Genomic DNA, 19,545 nt, shown 5'->3' on the forward strand with positions numbered 1-19,545 from the left:
TTACTAAAAGCCCTGTCAGCCTAATAAGCAAAGCTAAAATAAAGAACGAAGAGGCCTTCTCCTTTACATAGACAATTAGGCCTTGCAAAATAAACGCATTACAATCATTATTTCAGCATACTTATACGAGAGCAACCTACATTCTAACTTTTTAACATGATCTACAATTGCTTAATACATCGCATCATTGCAGAACTAAAACATTAAAACGTAATACAAATACATTTCATAATAACTGATGGCCACTATTTCTTTCGAGGCCTGATTACATTTCTACATCTCTATATCAACGAATATATTTCTATGATGATTCTAGACACTCTCGGATATAAACGGGTGCTGACTAACAATGAATATGGTGCACCCCTATAAATCTTAACACTAGTGACGCTCTCTCACTCCGCTCAGTGACACGGTTTTGGGGAAAGGATGTGGTCTCACGTCACGACTAGACTGCCGATTTTAGAACTGGGATACCAAAGTTCGAGCCTCAGGGTTGAGTTCACATTCTGTGATTCTCTGCAAATCTCTTAATCTTCCCATGTCTACCAAAAAGATGAATGTGTCCTTGTGTAACGAGTTCGCGCTGAGTAAATCTGAAAAAAGAACAAAAGAAATTAACAAATTATCTCCCTCTGATCCTCACCTATGTTAATTACGTTCGTGATCTTCTTTGTTTAACCTATTGGTATCGTTGCTTGGGTCGAGCTTGTTTTGGACCTTTTTCCAGAGATCATATTATTTTTGGTCGGGTTTTCAAGGGACGTTGTGCACATTTCCTCCTGTACCCGGCAGAACAGTGAGCCGGGAACAGAGCAGTTTCTGCTTCTATAATTATTGAGTGCCAACTAAAGTGTGGGATGGGCTGGGGCTGGTCGGTTCGCCCCGTGTGCCCGGCTCTAATAAGTACGGGGAGCTGAGTCCGGGATTCAGACTTGGCTTTGAAACTGAGATGACGACTCCTAGCAGAAGCTTCAGAAAGCGTGTGTTGGTGACTGGGGGAGCTGGCTTCATGTAAGTAGCGAAGGTTGATGATGTATTTATTGCTAGGGGCTGAAAACCAACTTTCTCTTTTGCAAGTTATAGTTAGCACTTGCCCTCCCTCCTCTCAGTGGATTACTTTGCTTCAAGGTAGCTGATGCACGATAGACTATGATTTCTACTTTAAAGACTCCTGTGTTCTCATGTCCCTCTTGGACGAGCCTTCTAATAGGTGTCTCCACTACCAGTGAACATGACGCTCCAATTTTTCGGGTCTGCTAACATATATTTAAAGTTCCTTACAGACATTTGTACTTACGCTCCTGTACCGGTGAGAGATTACAACGGCACCATGGCTCACCTAGTAGCTGCAGTGCCTATCGCACTGCAAGTCCATCCATTTTATTTAACCCATTTCCCACATGTCATTTGCCCCCGATTTGTATACGTGGGCAGAAAGTCAGGTACTGACTGCCACGTGCACGAGTGTCCGGAGACCTGATTACACCACTCATAGCGGATTGGCGCTTGCTTTCTGCTCTGCCCCACGTCTCTTCGTCACGTTCGTCTACTTTGTCCATCTTCACACATTCATGTCAAAATGATAATCAAGCTGCTTTCCTTATGCAACCTGTTTTCCCTTCTGTGGACACGACAGGGTAAACCCAAAAAGGTAGTGCTTTGAAAATACACAAAAACACATGTCTTTGCAACCCAGCCACTTTTGACATATGCACGGTCGAGCTGTTTTCCACAAATGATAACCGTACAGAAACAGGGCTTTTAGAGTCTCACATTACAATATATTTTTTATTTCATTCAGTATAAAGGATAGGATTTTGAAACTAAGAGCTGCGCAAAACTGTACCTGTGCGGTCTCCTTCTGAAAGACACACTTCAATGCAGAGCACACGTCGTAATGAAAACAGTGGCGGGACTTGTATATAAATCACAATGACGGCAAACGTTGTGACATCATGCCATTATAATATTTCGCACTTAAAAGACCAAGGGCCAAATTTACAAAAAATAAACATAATAAAATAATGTGAAAAGAACATTTATGGTTTTACTTTTTATACATCACTTTTTTTTCTCCATATATCATCAATTAGGCACCAAAATATCTCAACGTTACAATATTTTGAACAGACATATTAAACCTAGAAATTACATGCTTAAGCTGCTTTTAGTGAATAAATAACGTGCTGTTAATTTGTTTTTGTTTCCTGCTGGTGTTCTTCACCCAGCTTCACATTTGCTGTTTATTAAGATACAAACGGGTTAATTTTGTCAAGTTCTCAGTTCACCAGATAAGAGATTAAAAGATAATCTCCCCTGTGCTATTTTCACCAATAAAGGGGATATGCTACTAGTGTGGATGGGGTTTACAAAGATTCTGAGGCCAGTGTTTTTCAAATGCAAGCAGCTGCAGTGCTTGGACATAAGGTGAAACCTTTCAGCCCCAGGATAAGCGGAACTGAGTTCCCTTTCTAATAAAAGCGGGGTACTCCATCCACCCCGACTTGTCCCCTGTTTCAGTGGATGCATTTTAGTTCTGATCAGTGCTGGAAATTGTACCAATAATTACTTTGTAACACATAATTTGGGGTTCGTGGTGTTCCAGCATAAATGGGGCGCATTAACGAGGTGCTGAATCATGAAAAGCACTGTCCCACTTATACATTTAATTTTTAAAAAACTCTGTCACAAATAAATTGTCAACAAGGACAAGTGAGACAGTAAATATGTTCTGACTTGATTGGACACAAAGAGGCTGTGTTTAAAAATCTTACTGTTATAAGACCTGCTGTAGAGATTTTTGTGTGCCCAGCAATTTTCAGAGGATAATAATAAGATAAGGTTAATTGCACTTCCAGGAGAGATCTGTGTTTTGCCTGGTCACAGTTTTGACTCCTAATGAAGAATATAGGGTTAATGTGCCTGCTGCAAACCACATCGTGTAACAAGATCACAGATTTCTATTTTATGCAGCTAGGTAAATAGGTTTCTGCTTTTGGTACAGAGATCCTTTTGTTGTTCACAGTTCATATTTTGCAGTTCCCCTAAAGTAGCACCGAGCTGTGAACCAGCACCCTGGGGCTGTATGCAAACATCAAAGCAGGGGTTTAGAATGTTATTTTTTCTCTAAGTATGGTATTCTTATGTTGCTAAAACAGTTCCTTTGGAAAAGTAATATAGTCTTATCAGTACAGACAATCCCAACCACTAACATATGTTTTAAATCCTGATTTTGTGTTTCTCCAGTCCAAGCACTCTTTAAAATATTAGCCTACTATTATGGACAATTGTGATTCCTTCAACTTGTAGCCCTCACTGTCTGATGTAACATTTCCTGTACAGTGATGCCCACACTTTTATGATTTATTGTCTCTGTGTAATGTTTGTTAGATGTAAAGCACTCTGACACCCTACATTGCAGTGAGTAGCACTATACAGTCATTAAACAGAAAAGTCATTTAGTGCTATTGAAACCATTTTTGGGTTAAATTTTTATAGGAACGTATACATCTGGCATTCGTATAGTGAATGCATATCCTACAAGAACAAACGTTCCTCCAAATCATAGGTTGTCTTAAACATTTGTATAGTGATAAGATGTTTGACATTGTTTCCCTCTATTGCATTGACATCTAGGTGTTCGGCTTTAGATAGCTTCCAGCCATGATGGTATTGCACTTGTACAAAAGCTGGGCTGATTGCCATTTACTTTAGGCCTTTGTTTTGGTCTTTTTTTGGTGGAGGGGGGGGGGGAAATGTGAAGTTCTCCTTCATGTTTTTAATTCATATAAACTAGGATTTTTTTGTGTGGATGTTTTGTTTTTTAATTAAGCGTCAATAGGAGTAGTACATTCCACAATGATCTTTCAAACTATGTACAGAAATCTCTGGTCTATGTGAGAATATTTATATGTTCTTTCACTCTATTTTTGAATGTTTTTTGTCATTTGGTTTTTGTATTTAATGTAAATGTTTTGATGTATGTAAGTTAAACACATTATTACACTGTGTCTTACATCCTCCTCCACAACTGTTATTTGTAGTACTTGCCTTTCCATGATTAAATATTTGATTTGACCAAATAAATTACTGTATGCCACGATTAATTGGTGCTAGTATAATATCATCATGTGTTTAGACATTTTTTTAAACATTTGTGACATCCCAAGTGAGTGAAGGGAAAGATAACTTTGAAGTTACATATTACGTTCAGTATACTTGTGGCAGAACCGCTGTTCGCTTCACGTTATTTAGAGATCCTGGCAGGAATTTCGTGATCCGCCAATTTAATAGAATACATTGCAAGTGGGCCTGCTCATCTTTATCTTTTGTTTTTCAACACCAAACCCCCAAAGCAGGTGTTTATTGTTGGAAAGCAAAGGGCAAATGTCCCTGCTGTGCAGCGAGTTTTCTCCTTAGACAATGTTTCATAAATTGGCATAGTGACTGGAGGGAATTGGATTACTGGTCGAGAGGGTGAAACCCAAGCAGCAACCACAATTCCTGTCAGGGGGAAGTTGCAAGCAAACCCCAAAGTAACCTGTGCCTTAGCCTCTGGTAACTTGACACAAACCAGTCAGGCTTAACTTAGAGGCAATGTGAAAAGTATTTATGCAGCACTTCAAACAGTAATAAAGTGAAAGCACAACACAAGAAAAAATCCACACCAATATTAGAAAAATAGAGTAAACTAAAATGTAGTCAATTATTTGAGATCAAAACAGCAAAAATCCAATTAGTAGAACCAGAGATGTGAAATTGTAAAGGTTTAGGTTAAAATAGTGCCTAAAAGCGCCAACTGTGGTTGTCTGATTGCACTGGACCGAGACAATGTCACTAGCCCAGACCTACCACGAGGGAGCATGGGCCGGATGCAGGGACCTTGTTAGTCCTGCTGAACAAAGCACCCTAAAACCTGGTTGTTGACTGTGACGAGATCCCGCGCTGAGGATCTGTCACGCAGCAGTGGTTCAGATGAGCTGCAGGCACCAATGCGAGGTCCTATGTCGATGATGGGTAGTGCAGTGGCGTTTCCGATGAAGCTGTCATGAGGTTTTCGATGCAAGGTCATGCATTGTCCTCAAGGATGCCTTCAATGGAGGCTTGCGATGCGAAATCCTGCATAGGTGATGTGTTGCCCAGCAGCAGTTCAGATGAGCTGTGGGCTGAGATACCAACTCCTGCATCGAGGATGTGTCGCACAGTGTCAGTGCCGATGCAGAAAGGGGGGGCAAGACTCACAGTAGATAAAGTCCATGTGTAACTCGCTGTGTTCAAGGTGGTTGGGAGCCATTTCTGTCTCTGCTGCTCTGTTCAGGAGGCCAGCCAACTAGCTCTTTGAGTCAGTCTGGTAGTCCTGGGTTCAATATAGAGGTCCAGTCCTTTTCACGCAGGGCAGCAGAGTAGCAGTCCTTCCTGCAATATAGCAGCCCAGAGTCCCTCTGAGTCCTTTATTTGTCCAGAGGTGTACGGAAGTGTTGTGTCTGGGGGTCCAGTCCAATATTTATAGTCGGTACCAGCTTTAAAGTAGGAGAAGGTTTTTGGAGGTTTTCACCCTAGCAGTGTTTGGAATTTCCTGCCTGTCTACCCTGGCCCCAATTTGTAGCTGTAGACTGGTGTGAAACCCTTTGCGAGTGTGCTGAAGCAGAGCCTTTGTAATGAGCAAGTGTGGTAGGTGACAGCTCAGCCCCCTATCAAGTCAGAGATGGCCCATCCTGCCAACACCAATTCCCCTTTGTCTCACTGTCTGGGAGTAATTCACAGGAGACCAACCACCAACTACACCTTGTTATGTGACCCAGGCTGCTGCCACCAAAGGGGACAAGAAAATGCAAAATTTCTAAAAGTGGCATTTGCAGAATTGTGATTGAAAATCTGACTTTACCCTTAGTGTTCTAAATGACAGTTCTTTAGACACCAAACTCTACATTTCTGCCTGCTCACAACTGAAAGTTAGCACTTAGTAAATGTAATAAGGTAACCCAGTGTTATCCTATGGAAGAGTAAGACTTACAGTAGTGAAAAATGAATGTAACAGTTTTCACTACCAGGACATTAATACTTAAAATCTATATGTCCACATTTTTAAATACACTGCACCTTGCCATATGGGCCATTTATTGCCTACACTAGGAATGACATATGTATTAACAAGCATTTGCAATGCAATAGGTCTCGCATCTACGAGAGTTTAAGCTTTTGGCATTGTAAATGACAATGCTTTTTATTAACACATAAACAAAAGGCATTGTCATTTACAATGCCAATAGGTCAAACTCTTGAAAATGCGAGACCTATTTTCTTTAAAAGAAGTGGCTACCATTGTTCCAGACTGCTTGGAAAGTGAAAGCACGAATGGCTCATTGAATGTTGCGGGAAAGCATGTCGTGCCTGCAGTAGGAGAAACGTATTAAAATAGTGCTTACAGAGATGTAACCTTTAACAACCGAAGTAAAAGGGCCAGTCCTCATGGGAGGTTACAAATGACAAGGGGGTAGTAAGGAGGGACTAACAAGCCTATTAACAAATCAGAAGCCAGCATTTACGAAGGTCAATGACACAAGCCAATGACAAATATGGGCAGAGAGTCGCTGGGCTTTAAGTACATACTCTAATACATCAGATGCACAAAGGTTCAGCACTATATACAATATACGTTTGTTTATCAAAGTTCAAGCTTCACACAGAAATAAGTTATCCCAAATCTTCATTTCTTGAAAAAATTCTTCTTTATTTTTCTTTAAAATGTTTTCTTTATTTTCAAGAGGTCAAGAGATCATAGCCAACGCGTTTTGTCTCACATCGAGACTTCTTCAGGGCTTGACAGTAAGATATAGCGTGATCTCATAAATTGTTATTCTACTTCAATTTTTCTAGATGTCTCCAATATTCCAGAACCTCTATGTGGTACACAGTTTCCGCAATGGCATGGTAGCCTATGGTGTCTGTTCTTCGTGTCTTTAGATGAAGTTTTACCACATAGAGGTTCTGGAATATTGGAGACATCTAGAAAAATTGAAGTACAATAAGAATTTATGAGATCACGCTATATCTTACTGTCAAGCCCTGAAGAAGTCTCGATGTGAGACGAAACGCGTTGGCTATGATCTCTTGACCTCTTGAAAATAAAGAAAACATTTTAAAGAAAAATAAAGAAGAATTTTTTCAAGAAATGAAGATTTGGGATAACTTATTTCTGTGTGAAGCTTGAACTTTGATAAACAAACGTATATTGTATATAGTGCTGAACCTTTGTGCATCTGATGTAAAGTAGGACTTGTTCCTAAATAAGGAGTATAGAGGGGAGTACTCCTTGGTTCTTTGCGCTATCGTGTGGACATAAAGACACTTGTCATCTGTTGGGTGCGGATTCTTATAGCCTCTACCCTCTTTTCTTGTGTTGTTACATACTCTAATACAGCATGCCTCGCAGCGCATGCGCTGCCCAGGCTTGACCTAAAAAGGCATCCCTCACCAGCTCTCAATTCAAGCTCATTCTACATCTCCATTGAATTTTCAGGCAAGGTATAAATTAGCCATTATGAGGATCTAAGATAATAATTAGCGTAATGTCTGCATTCTCCCATCTCAATAATTAGTAGGGCTTTTGGCCCCTATAAAAGAGAATCGCTTATTCGACATGTGGGGAAGCAGGGGCTGACCTCCCGCATATGTCATAGGAACACCTGTGCCACTCGGCAGACAACTGTGAAAGCTTCTAATTAAGGCAGTGATAGAGAAGAATGTTCTCACTTCTCCACTGATAGCTTGGGTCCACAAATACTTGAAGTGTATGCCGATGACAGCACATTTTGTGGTGATTTACTGGAGGCGTGTTAGGCAAACCTATTTGCTGTACTACCCGTAAAAACACCTTAAGAGGCTGGGGAATGGGAGCTGCTCACGGTGCCCCCTCGCCTCGCATGCTGCCTGCGTTGAACGTCTAATAGCTGACCTCTCATGCTCTGAGGTGCTGCTCCCACTCTGTGTTCGTCTCTGCCTGTCACTTCCTTCCCTGGCTGCATGCGACTCACTCAATTACTCACTCCCGATGCACAAAATAAATGGCTGAGGGAACAGCAGAGATGCACTTGCAGCCTGGACCGCCATCCTCCGTTCTAAAAACTAAAGGGATTGCTGTGGGAGAGATGGAGTGAGTGAGACCACAGGCAAAAAGTGATGGGCGCAAAAGCAAAAAGAGTTCTGCCCAAAAAACACAGAAGAGCAATGCAAGCATAACAAAACAGTACATTGCTGGTGCTCCTGCGAGGAAAAACAGAAATGACGTATCGCTGTCTGAACCAGTTAGGTGACCGCAAATTAGAGCCACACTGGCCTGAACCAGTCAGGAGCGGGAGGCGGGAGTAAGGCAGGAGTAAAGTCCTTTATTGACCACAACAGGTCTTTCAGACAACGCATGCCCTGTAGGTTCGACCTAAAAACATGTGGACAAGTTCAGCTCATAAAACTGAGATTAATCGAACAGCAAGCTGACAGACATACTGTGTGTGTGTACTTAAAGTGATTTCCTAAAAACAAAATGACTCGCTTGAAAAAAAGATAGTAGCTGATAGTGATTGAGTCATATAATTGTACCAGTGTCACCTCTCATAGGCAGCATGAGACGCACGGCAGTAGGGCTGAGCGAAGCAAAAGATGCACATACGTAAGCACAGCATTTAGTTTACATCTGTAGTAATTGAACACAAAATGCAGAATGTGGCCAGAACATTATACTTTACCTTGAAAGCTTTCTAAAAATTTATTATTATTATTATTATATTAATAATAATAATAATACAACTTACTTTTCCACACATCGTGCATTCACCTGCCCGCTTCAGTGCACCGGGCATTCCACAGAGGATCTCAGCTGACAGATGTCGGCCGACATGTATGCTCTCTGAAGCCTTGTATACAAAGAGCTTGGTAAAACTGTCTGATTTTGCTCCCGCAGATTGTGTCTGTGTAATTCGAACAATTTTCTGATACAGGATTCCCAAAGTACCCCAGAAATAATTTTCATCTAGTTGGTGAACTTAATATATGAATCATTGTGGCACACATGCATTATGACATGTTAGTTTCTTATTCCCGCATGAAATATGATGATGCTCGTTTACCATTTTCAGCCTGGAATTGAACTTACTCCTGCTACTGACAGTAGCAAATGTACGTGTTTTCAGAATGGGAAAATAGATGGAATGGTTATGTGAATCAGTGCTTAATTTGAGGGTGGTTTCCGGTGCTCGGCATTGCACTTAATCGTCAACACTAGCTGTCTTTCATGTGCACCAGTTAAGGACACAATCAATTACGGGGAGATCAAGTGATTTGCTCAGAATCACAGGATGTTGAGCCCACACTGAGACTCGAACCTGGTTCCCCCATACGGTCTGGATATGAGAAAGTTATGTATTTACAACAAAGACAGAATAGTCATTATGATCTGATCAGTTACAGAAGGGTATCACTAGGTGAGGTGCTAGGCTAGCCCTTCATTTGTTGCTGTGTGTGAACGGCTAAGACACAGCGAGGCAAAGTCTTGGTTTTATATTACCGGTACTGACATTTGAATTGTTTTGCAATTATGTCACTTTGTTACTGTTTTTGTCTGCTGATCTTACTTTGATGTACAACTGAATTCAATTTTGTTTCCAAGAGAAACCCTCAGGCTGCTTTTATCAAACATTCCTTTTGACATCAACATCTCAGAAGAGAAGTTCATTCATTTGAAGTCCTTCTCTGCAGACATGCCCTGCTGTCTCTGGTTGGAAGGCGTGTTTTCACCACGCAACTGACAGAGCGTGAGAACAGCTTTAGGCCAAGGCGATCTGCAGACTAGAACCCTCCCAATAAAAGTAAGCTAAAAAAAATCACCTTGCCGTTTTTTTGTTTTAAAAGGAAGGCTTCTGAAATGATTTACCTAACTCCACGCTTATATCAGCAGATGTACCTCAGGGCCTGAAGATTTGTCTGTTTGACCTCAAAGCATGGTAAGCATGGAAGCCTGCACCATCGCTGTTTACTCCACGCCCTCACGTACTAAGTGTGCTTGCCTTATCAGGAACAAGCCAAAGTGAAAGTGATCGCGATCGCGATCAAATATGCTTCTACATAACTGGTCTGTATGATACCACCAGCCAATAGGGAGAGCTGTGACGGGTGGATATAGATAGGCAATCAGAGGGAGGCAAGCAGACTGCACATTAAGTAGAAAAGGCAAATGATCACCAAATCACCACACACACGCACCAACACTTCTCTACATGATCCGCGAGAAAACTAACGTAACCAGTTAATGTGAATTCTCGCCATGTACAGTATCACCGAACCAAGAAATGGCAAGACCAGTGCATCCCTCTTCAGCCATAGCAAGCTGTAAAGCATGGGATGATAGTCCCAATGTAGTACATGTACAGTTTTGCTGACAATAATAGCCCAACAACAAACTATTTTAAAAAGAATCATACTCGATTTGGGGGTTTATGAAAAAGCTCACCCTCATTTGTAAATGTGTCTCGAAACAAAGAACAACGCTGTCGAGCACAATATCATGGTACTATTAACTCGAACTGCCTACTAGAGAAGAGGGTGTTGTAAATTCTACACCCAACACAGAAAATCTCAACAAATCTAGTGGAAATGTCGTGGTTACACGAGGCAGCGCTTTAACACCTAGCTAGACAATAACAAGCAGGAAGGGGGTGGCAAATGTTGTGCACATTCGCGGCCACTTTGATGTCCTCAGTGGCCGCGCGGCTCACTGAGGACATCAAAGTGGCCGGGAAGTGATCAGGCAGTGCTTTTCAGACTGCCAAATGGTGCGCGCGCCCGGCGCACATGCACTGTATTTGGAGGCCTGAAAAGCACTAGTTTGCACTTCCAGATCCCCCTTTTACAAAAGCTCTCGCGAGAGCAGCGCTAAAGCACTGGCTCAGGCGAGACCTAAAAAGGAAGGCTTAGACCTCGCAAGAGGTTTATTTTGCCATGTCAATTGGCAGTATAAAACTGCACATACAGGCTGAAATGGTAGAACGGAGACAAGTTTAAAAGGCTACTTGTGTGGGTGGCACAATGAGTTATACAGGCTCACTACAGTAGCATTTAATTTCTAGGTCCTGAGTACATGTAGGCCCACTTTAATAGGGTGTTACAAGTAAACAAAATGTACCAATTGGGTGAAAGCCATTTTCACCTAGTTTTTGAAAGGAGAGAGTACTTTAGCACCTGTAAAGTGTTCTAAAAGGTAACAAAAACTGGTTCAGAAAACAGGAGGGTGAAGGCAAAATTTTGGAGATGACCCTGCAAGGAGGGCCTAGTCCAACAGCGACCATTGCTGTGACCCATTTGTCAAGTAGTTGATGTACAGCCAGGTTAAGGGTTTTCTGTCAGCTGAAGCTTTGCAATCAGAAAGGGTGCAGTTCCCCTGACTCCAGGAGACTGGGGGGAACCCCAGGTTTTGTGGGACAGGATAACGTCCAATTAATGGCAGTGATCCCATCCTACCAGACTGAATGTAAGGCACATAGTATGCTTTCATGCCCTGTACGAAACACAGCCATTTGCTATATTCTGTTTGCAGTAAATCCCATAACCCTCCTAGGGCATGGTTGATCATGGTTAATGGTTTTCCCCTGAGAGTAAGATGCCTTCTCACAAGCAGTGAACATTGTACCTCTGTCTGCAGACTCAGCAGCGATCACCTGAGTGCTGTAACTATGCACGATGGGTAATGTGAAAAAGGGCATGGCATTTGGGTGTGCCACTTTCCTTTTACCTTAGACCATTACACCCTGAGGTGTATGTAGAGTATGGCCTCCTGATATGCAGTGACATGCTCACAATCCCTTTCTAAACTATGCCAAGCCAGTAGAGGCTGTCACAATATGCTGCCTTTTTTTTAATGTTCATATTGCGAAATTGCTGTCAAAACAGCTGTTATTAAATCACTAAGGGGCATATGTATGAAAGCAAAAATTAGTCGCAAACGCTGCGAATCGCAAAAAACAGCGTTTGCGACTGATTTTTCGCTATTTCATATGTATGACACATTTCCAAACTGAAAAATAAGAAATCGCTAAATTAGCGATTTCTTAGGCTGCGAAACAAGAAAACTGCGAATTTCCTAGCGAATACCTATTTTGCGATTCCTTAGCGTTGCGAATATCGCTAACAAGAAATCGCTAGCTAAGAAATCGCAAACACATGTATGAAAAAATCGCAAATTGCGATTTTACGAAATTCGCTAATTAAGAAATCGCTATTAACACCAATTGCTTGCAGGTGGTAAACTGGTGCAAGGTACAAAAACCAGCCCACAATGCAACAAACACACCCACAATGGCTGCAATGTACGTGATAGCCAGGAGGCTGCGTATTCGGGCCCTTGCACACAGGAGAATGAGACAGGAACGTATCTTCAGGCTGCGCATCACCCTGTTACAGAACACTGAAGAGGAGATCTATGACAAGTACAGACTGCACCCACAGACCATAATGGACCTGATTGAGGAGCTGAAACCCCACTTGGAGCACCCTACTCGCAGGACACAAACAATTCCCACACATGTGCAGGTCCTGTGCTCCCTGCACCTCCTCGCGTCAGGGAGTTTTCAACGGGTCATAGCGGAGGTTGGTGGTGTGTCACAGAGTGCACTTTCGCGCTTCTTCCATGCCTTCCTAGATGCAATGCTACTGAGGCTCCCACATCACATTTACTTCCCCACCACCCAACAGGCATTACAACAAACGATACTGGACTTCTACCAGATTGCACGTTTCCCCCACGTCATCGGCTGCATTGACGGGACCCATGTGGCCATCACACCCCCAGCAGAAACTGAATATGTCTACAGGAATCGGAAATGCTACCATTCCCTCAACATACAGATTGTGTGCAACGCTAAGTATCACATCACCGACATCGTAGCCAAATACCCCGGCAGTACACATGACTCCTTCATCTTCCGACACAGTGGAATACACAGACGTCTGAGTGCTGGAGAGTTTGGGGAGGGGTACCTGCTCGGTAAATACATTGCACACATCAATACATCCACTACAACACTTGAGGGGGGGGACATTGACTCACCTATTGTGTTTTTTTCCATGCAGGTGACAGTGCCTATGCAGTGCGCGACTTCATCCTGACCCCATACCTGGATCCTGCAAATGCAAGTGAGAGGAGCTACAACAGGGCACACAGATCTACACGCTGTGTCATTGAGCGAACCTTCGGAATCCTGAAGAGCCGCTTCCGGTGCCTGCATAAGAGTGGAGGCGCACTGCAATACAGCCCTGAGACCTGCTGTAAAATCGTGGCAAGCTGTGCAATGCTACACAACATGGCAATGAGGAAAGGCACCACAATTGATGTGAGCGATACAGACACATCGGATGACGAGCGCCCTGCTCCCCCTGCCAGACCAGCACCAGGAGTTGGGGCAGCTGCTGGACGCCAGAGACGGACTGAGATCACACAAAACTACTTTTAGGTGAGTGTTGAGGAAATGAGACTACAAAGCCTGATGATGTGTCAAGTGTTTAATCACACTTAACATGAAAGAAATTGTAATTGTCCCCAGCACATGTTGTACACACAGTGCAGAGAAGGCACAAGAAATAGGGCAAACAGCCTTTTGCGGGTTAATGCACCCGTGTTGCAGTCAGTGTCCCCGCAGATGATCACCTCCGTCGGTGCCGTCCAGGGTGGTTGACCCCCATGGTGCGCCCTTGGCCTGCTACCTGTCTGCCACTGCGGCGTCTTTCACCTGGCAAGGTTGGAGTGATGCTGCTGCGACTCGATGTGTCCTCACTGTCAGCAGAGGCCATTAGTGCGCTGCCACCTGCATTGGCTGTCTGCAGCTGTTCCACAGCAGTGGTCACCTGCGCCAGCCCTCGCGCTATGTCCTGGCAGCAATGTGCCATGTCCACCTGCATGGTTACGCTTCTGCGTGTGAGTGCGCTGGTGGTGGTGCAGAGGCGGTTGACTGCCTTGGTGTAATTGTGTAGCCGTGCATTGGCACGTCGTCCAGCCCTGTCATTGGCAGCTTGGGTGTCCCTCAAAGTGGCACAGAGCTCTCGTATTGCCGCTACCATGCTGCGATTGTCCTGATGTAGGCGGCCTAGCTGGCGACTCATTGACCGCATTGCCTTGCTTTGCAGGCGCTGTTCCTGCAACATGCACTGTTCCAAGCCGGAGAACACGGTGCCTTCTCCTTCTGTTGCAGTGCTGCTCCTGGGCCTTGACCTGGAAATGGCCTGTTCCCTTTGCCTTGGTGTTGGTGCGTCATGACGGGGCATGTCTGTCACACCCTGACTCCCCTCTCTCCTGTCGGTGTCATCGCCTGTTGCTGGGACTTCATCCTCAAATGGAGGCAGTGGGGGCACATGTGCGCGCTTCCTGCGCTGAATTGGCTGCTGCTCTGTCTCATCGCTGGAGTCCGCAGGGTCTGCAGGCTCCTCTCCCTCAGCGCTGTCTTCTTGTGGCATGGCGTGTGCTGTGGATGTAAAGAGGACTATATGAGTTTGTGTTACTGTCTGCATGTGGCACTCAATAAAGTTACGAATCTTTGACGGCTAATCTCTGACACATTTCTATTCAATGATCCCCAAAACACATATGTTGCATTTACTTGTGATGGTGTCATGGACACACAGTCAGACACAGTACTACGAGTACCATGATGCATTGCTGGGTGTGCTGTAAGACCTGGGCTGGATTGGCATGTTGGGAGTTAACTATGCGCATTTGGGGGAGTGTGCAAGGGATGGGGAGGAGTGCAGGGTGATTTGGCATGCATCTTACCTTGTCTGCTGGATGAGGGGTCGGAGCTGTCGATTACAGCCACACCACCAACGCTCTCAGGCAGGAGGGTTGACTCCACAAGCTCCTCATGGGGGGTTGGCTGCTCTGCAGTGGATGGTCCTCCTCCAGTCTGACTGGCATCCTTGAGTCTGGCTGCCACCCTCTCCTTGGACCTCTGGCGCATATCATACCACCGCTTGCGCAGCTCCTCGATGGTGCGTGTGGTGACTCCAACAGCATTCACCTTGCTCTGTATTTCCAGCCAGATTTTCCTCTTCCTGGCCTCTGGGACTTTGAGTGCCTTCTTCCCAAACAGGAGCTCATGGCTGCAGACCATCTCCTCAATGAGGACCTCCTGCTCCTTTTCTGAAAACTTGTGTTTTCTCTTTCTTTTTTCTGCATCTTTGCCCTGCTGGTTTTGTTTGGGATCCATTGCTGGTTGCTGTCTCCAGGAAAGCCTCCTCACACTCCACAAGCAGCCTCTGGGTGTGGCTCAGGTGAGCAGGTGCAGGCAATCACTACAGTTTCCTGTTTGTGATGTCATCAGCCTGCACCAGGCTTGCAGATTCCCGTTTTTGCGATTTCTTATTTAGCGAATTTCGCTATTAAGAAATCGCAATACGGGATTCTGCGAATTATTTGCGATTTTTAAGGAATCGCAAATGATTAGCGATTTATTTTATACATCCCGTTTAGCGAATCTGATTTTGCGAATCGCAAATTCTCGCAATTTGAGATTCGCTAAAGGGGAGTTTGATACATATGCCCCTAAGACATCCTTAGAGCCCTTACAATGCATTTCTGTTCTGACCTGCCCCTGTCAAAGCTGTCCTTGCACTAAAACACCTAAAGAGCTTTTGCAATACAGATCTGAACTGATTTGTGTCACAAATTAGTATATTAGTCTACAGAGCTCTCTCAGTGCACTTCTGACCTGCATAATGAACTTACCCTAAATTATTAAAATATCTACTGAGCTCTTTTGATGCCACTGTTTTCATCTGTAGTATCCTTTGATTTCTTAGTACTGAAACATCCACTATCTTTCCCAGTGCCCTTTTATCCATTTTCATCCTGCGCTATTATACTCAAGACATGCCAGGAGGTTTGTCCACCCTATTTGACATTATTTGAAGATTGCTTTCTAACTAATGAAGGTCTCCCTTTCATAAAAAGTGGTTAGGCCAGTTTTGAAGATCAACAGTTGAAAGCTGTGAGACAACAAACGCTTATGTTTTTGTTATCATTATTGTAGGAACTGGTTTGGGAGCTAACAGGCATGGAAAGGTTACTGGGCCTTGTGGAAACTGGTCTGTGTACCTCTGATATCATGGTGTTGACCTACTGTGCGATCCAAACATCAAGTACACCACTTAAGCACTTGACTCTTAAGGTAGCCAGGCAAGCAGTCCAAGTCTTAGTCAGGGAGGTGGTGTGGGGTTACTGACTCAGAAAACATTAACTCACATAGTAACTCTTAGTAAATAGATTATCCAGCTAATGGTTTATCTTGAACATGAAACAGTACTTTGTTCTACTCTCAACAGAATCCTACATAAATTCTGCTAAGATATCAGGAACACGCTAACAGCTTTAGTTATCTTTCCTTGCTTCCTACTGGAATATTTTATTTTATATTTTTTGATCTTAGCCACCTGCATGTCTATTTTTGGGGTATTTAGTTAACAGATTGTTCTTTTTATTAACATTGGTTTGGCTTTTTAATTTGTGCATATCATAACTATGAATTGGGATTTTCTTGCACTACACATGTCTTGCACATATCTCATGTGTAGTTTTTATGCTTGAACCAGAGAGTGAGCTTTAGGATGTCTTTGGCCTGGTGGGAGGCGTGATGGTGGAATGACTTTTTTTTTCTCTTGTGGGTCACCTGTTCAGGTTCCTGAACCCCATACTCTGGCTTATTCAACGAATAGGTGGTGAGCTACTGGTAATTCTTCATGTACCTATAAACAGCTCTTCTGTGTGCAGCCCAGCTCAAAAAATTAGAAGCTTTTTCTTAAAATAATACATTTATACCAAAATTAGAAAGCATTTATTTAGGACTACAACATGTGTATTTTCAGAATTTATAATCTGATATTTGAAGAAAAATATTTGAATTTCAAAAATGTATTTAAAGCTGATATTTGAATGATAAAACACACAGCATTGAGGAGACTTATTACTAATTTTCTTCCATTGGTACCAAGTGCATTGCAGCTATGGCTGTTATGTGTTATCCTTGTAGAGAGATTCTAAATTGACAAAGCTCTCGCCTAACATGTTGATGGGAGTAGTACTGTATACAGTTAAGGGCTTGCTGCCCTCTCATTACTTATCATTTGCTGGCTGGATTGTCTATCTTTTTACTTGCTTCCTAATTGGTATGCCTCACCTCACTTCCTTTTATTTCTCTGGAGCACAGACCAAGTACCAATTGATTTCGTTTAATTTCAATCCTTCCTCTGCTTGCACTGTGATATAGGGTACTTTTCTGACCGGCATGGTTTTTTCCCTACCTTTTGACTTTGTTTTACGTTACTGTTTTTTTGTTTGGCGCTTCCTTTCACCAGCACCTTTTCTTAGGGTTGCTTACTTTCTTTTGCAATTCGGTGCTTCCTTTTAAAGCAACAAATAAATGACACAGACTATTAAAGCAGTCTGTGTGACTGCATGGGTGCCACTGACTCTTGAAGCAGCTACCCCACTCCACTCGTGTCTACCCCAATCTACCTGACTCCACTACAATCTATCCCAGTCTACCCCACTCCACTCAGCTCCACTCTACCCCACTATAGTGTACCCCACTCCACCTCAATGTAGCCCACTCCACCTCAATCTAGCTCACTCTGTCACAAACTAGCTCATTCTATCCTACTCTATCCCAAACTACCCCACTCCAATCTTCTCTACCACACTCTACCTCAATCTACCCTACTCTGATCTACCCCACAACACTACACTCCAGTCTACCACAATCAACCTCATTCTACCACACTCCAAAATACCTGACTTCCCCACTCCAATCTACCTCACTTTACCCTACCCTACTCCACTCTAACTCAACCTACCCCACTGCAATGTATCCAATTTACGCCTCTCTAATATACTCTAGTCTACTCCACTCTATCCCCATCCACTCCACTCAACCCCACTCCAATCTACTGCACTTCAGTCTACCCCAATCTACCCAACACCACCCCAATGTACCCCACTCCAGTCTACCATAATCTACTCCACTCCATCCCACTTTAGCCCACTCCAGTCTACCCTAAGCTTCTCTAGTCTAGCCCACCCCAATCTCGCTCACCCCGGTCTAGCCCACCCTAATTTACCCTGTTCTATCCCACTCCACTGTGCCCCATTCTACCCCACTCAAATCTTCCCTACTCTACCCCTTTCTAATCTGTCCTACTTTACCCCAATCCAGTCTACTCCACTCTAGCTGACTCCAATCTACTCCACTGCAGTTCTACCCTTCTCTCCCTTACTTCACTCTACTTCAGTCTACCCCTCCACTCAAGTCTTCCACTCCAATCTACCCTATTCAACTACAGTCTACTCGACTGTGCCCCACTCCACTCTGCCCTCTTCCATTCAATCTCCCACAATCAACACCCCTCCGCTCCACTCCAATCTATCCCAATCTGCCCCACTCCACCTCAATTTATCCTACTCCACTCAACCCCCAATCTACCACACTCAATCCCATCCCACTCTTCTCCACCCCAATATACTCCCCACCATGCCAATCTATCCCACTCGACTACAATCTACTCCAGCCTGCCCCACTCCACTGAACCCTATTCTACCACACCCCAATCTACCCCACTCCACTCTAGCTCAAGCTACCCCACTCCATTCTTCCTCAATCTACTTTACAACAATCGACTCCACTACAATTTGCTCTACTCCAATCTAACCCTCTATAATCTACTGCAATCCACCTCACCACAATCTACCCCACTCTGCCTCACTCTCCCCGATTCTACTCTAATCTACCCCACTCCAATCTGTCCTACTGCACTTCACTACAATGTACCCCACTATACCCCAGTCCAATCTACCCTACCCCCTCTATCCCACTGTACCACAATCTACCCCACTCCTTTACAATCTATCCCACTCCACTCTACCCGATATTCACCCCACTCCAATCTACCCTACTCTACCCCAATTTACTCCACTCTACCCACAATTTACCCCACTCCACTCTACCCCAGTCTACCTTACCACTCAAATCCACCCCACCAGACTGCACGCCTCTAGCTTTTAGCCATATTAAACAGCAGCCACACTGTTGTACAACATGGCTAAACCACATCGCCAAAGCCAATACCTCTCGCATAGCAAACACTATTGGCTATGCCAAAGCTTGCTTTGTGTTACTTTTGGCAACAATGCTTGATGAACTGAAGAGATCACTGCTTTTTATCTTGCATATGGTGGCCATTAATGTAAACTTGTCACTATTACAATACTAATAATACTAGTGATCCAGTGGAAGCGGCGTACATTTTATTTTCATTCACATTAACCCTACTATATCACAAATAGGATTTTTCATTATAACCAAAGTTTGGGCCCATGGAAACTTAATAACCACTTGCATACATCAGGTGCTCCGATAGATCTTTGCTAGAGCTAATAGGTACTTGATAATAAGAGACGGATGCTATTTACCTCATGAGGAGCTATAATGAAGAAAAACCCAGTCCAGCAACTGTAAT

The 19,545-nt window shown here is 43.6% G+C and overlaps 1 protein-coding gene across 1 annotated transcript in view; it reads left to right on the top strand.

Moving 5' to 3' along the window:
* The first annotated feature begins 793 nt into the window (after positions 1–793).
* TGDS (TDP-glucose 4,6-dehydratase) overlaps positions 794–19,545 on the top strand; it is a 256,503-nt gene continuing 237,751 nt past the window's right edge. The window contains 2 exon segments of the mRNA XM_085622129.1: positions 794–885; positions 888–1,014. Of these exon segments, the coding sequence (XP_085478255.1) occupies positions 861–885; positions 888–1,014 (152 nt within the window). The 5' untranslated portion in view covers positions 794–860.

Source organism: Triturus cristatus, chromosome 8, assembly GCF_964204655.1.
Source record: "Triturus cristatus chromosome 8, aTriCri1.1, whole genome shotgun sequence".
Classification (NCBI taxonomy): Eukaryota; Metazoa; Chordata; class Amphibia; order Caudata; family Salamandridae; genus Triturus; species Triturus cristatus.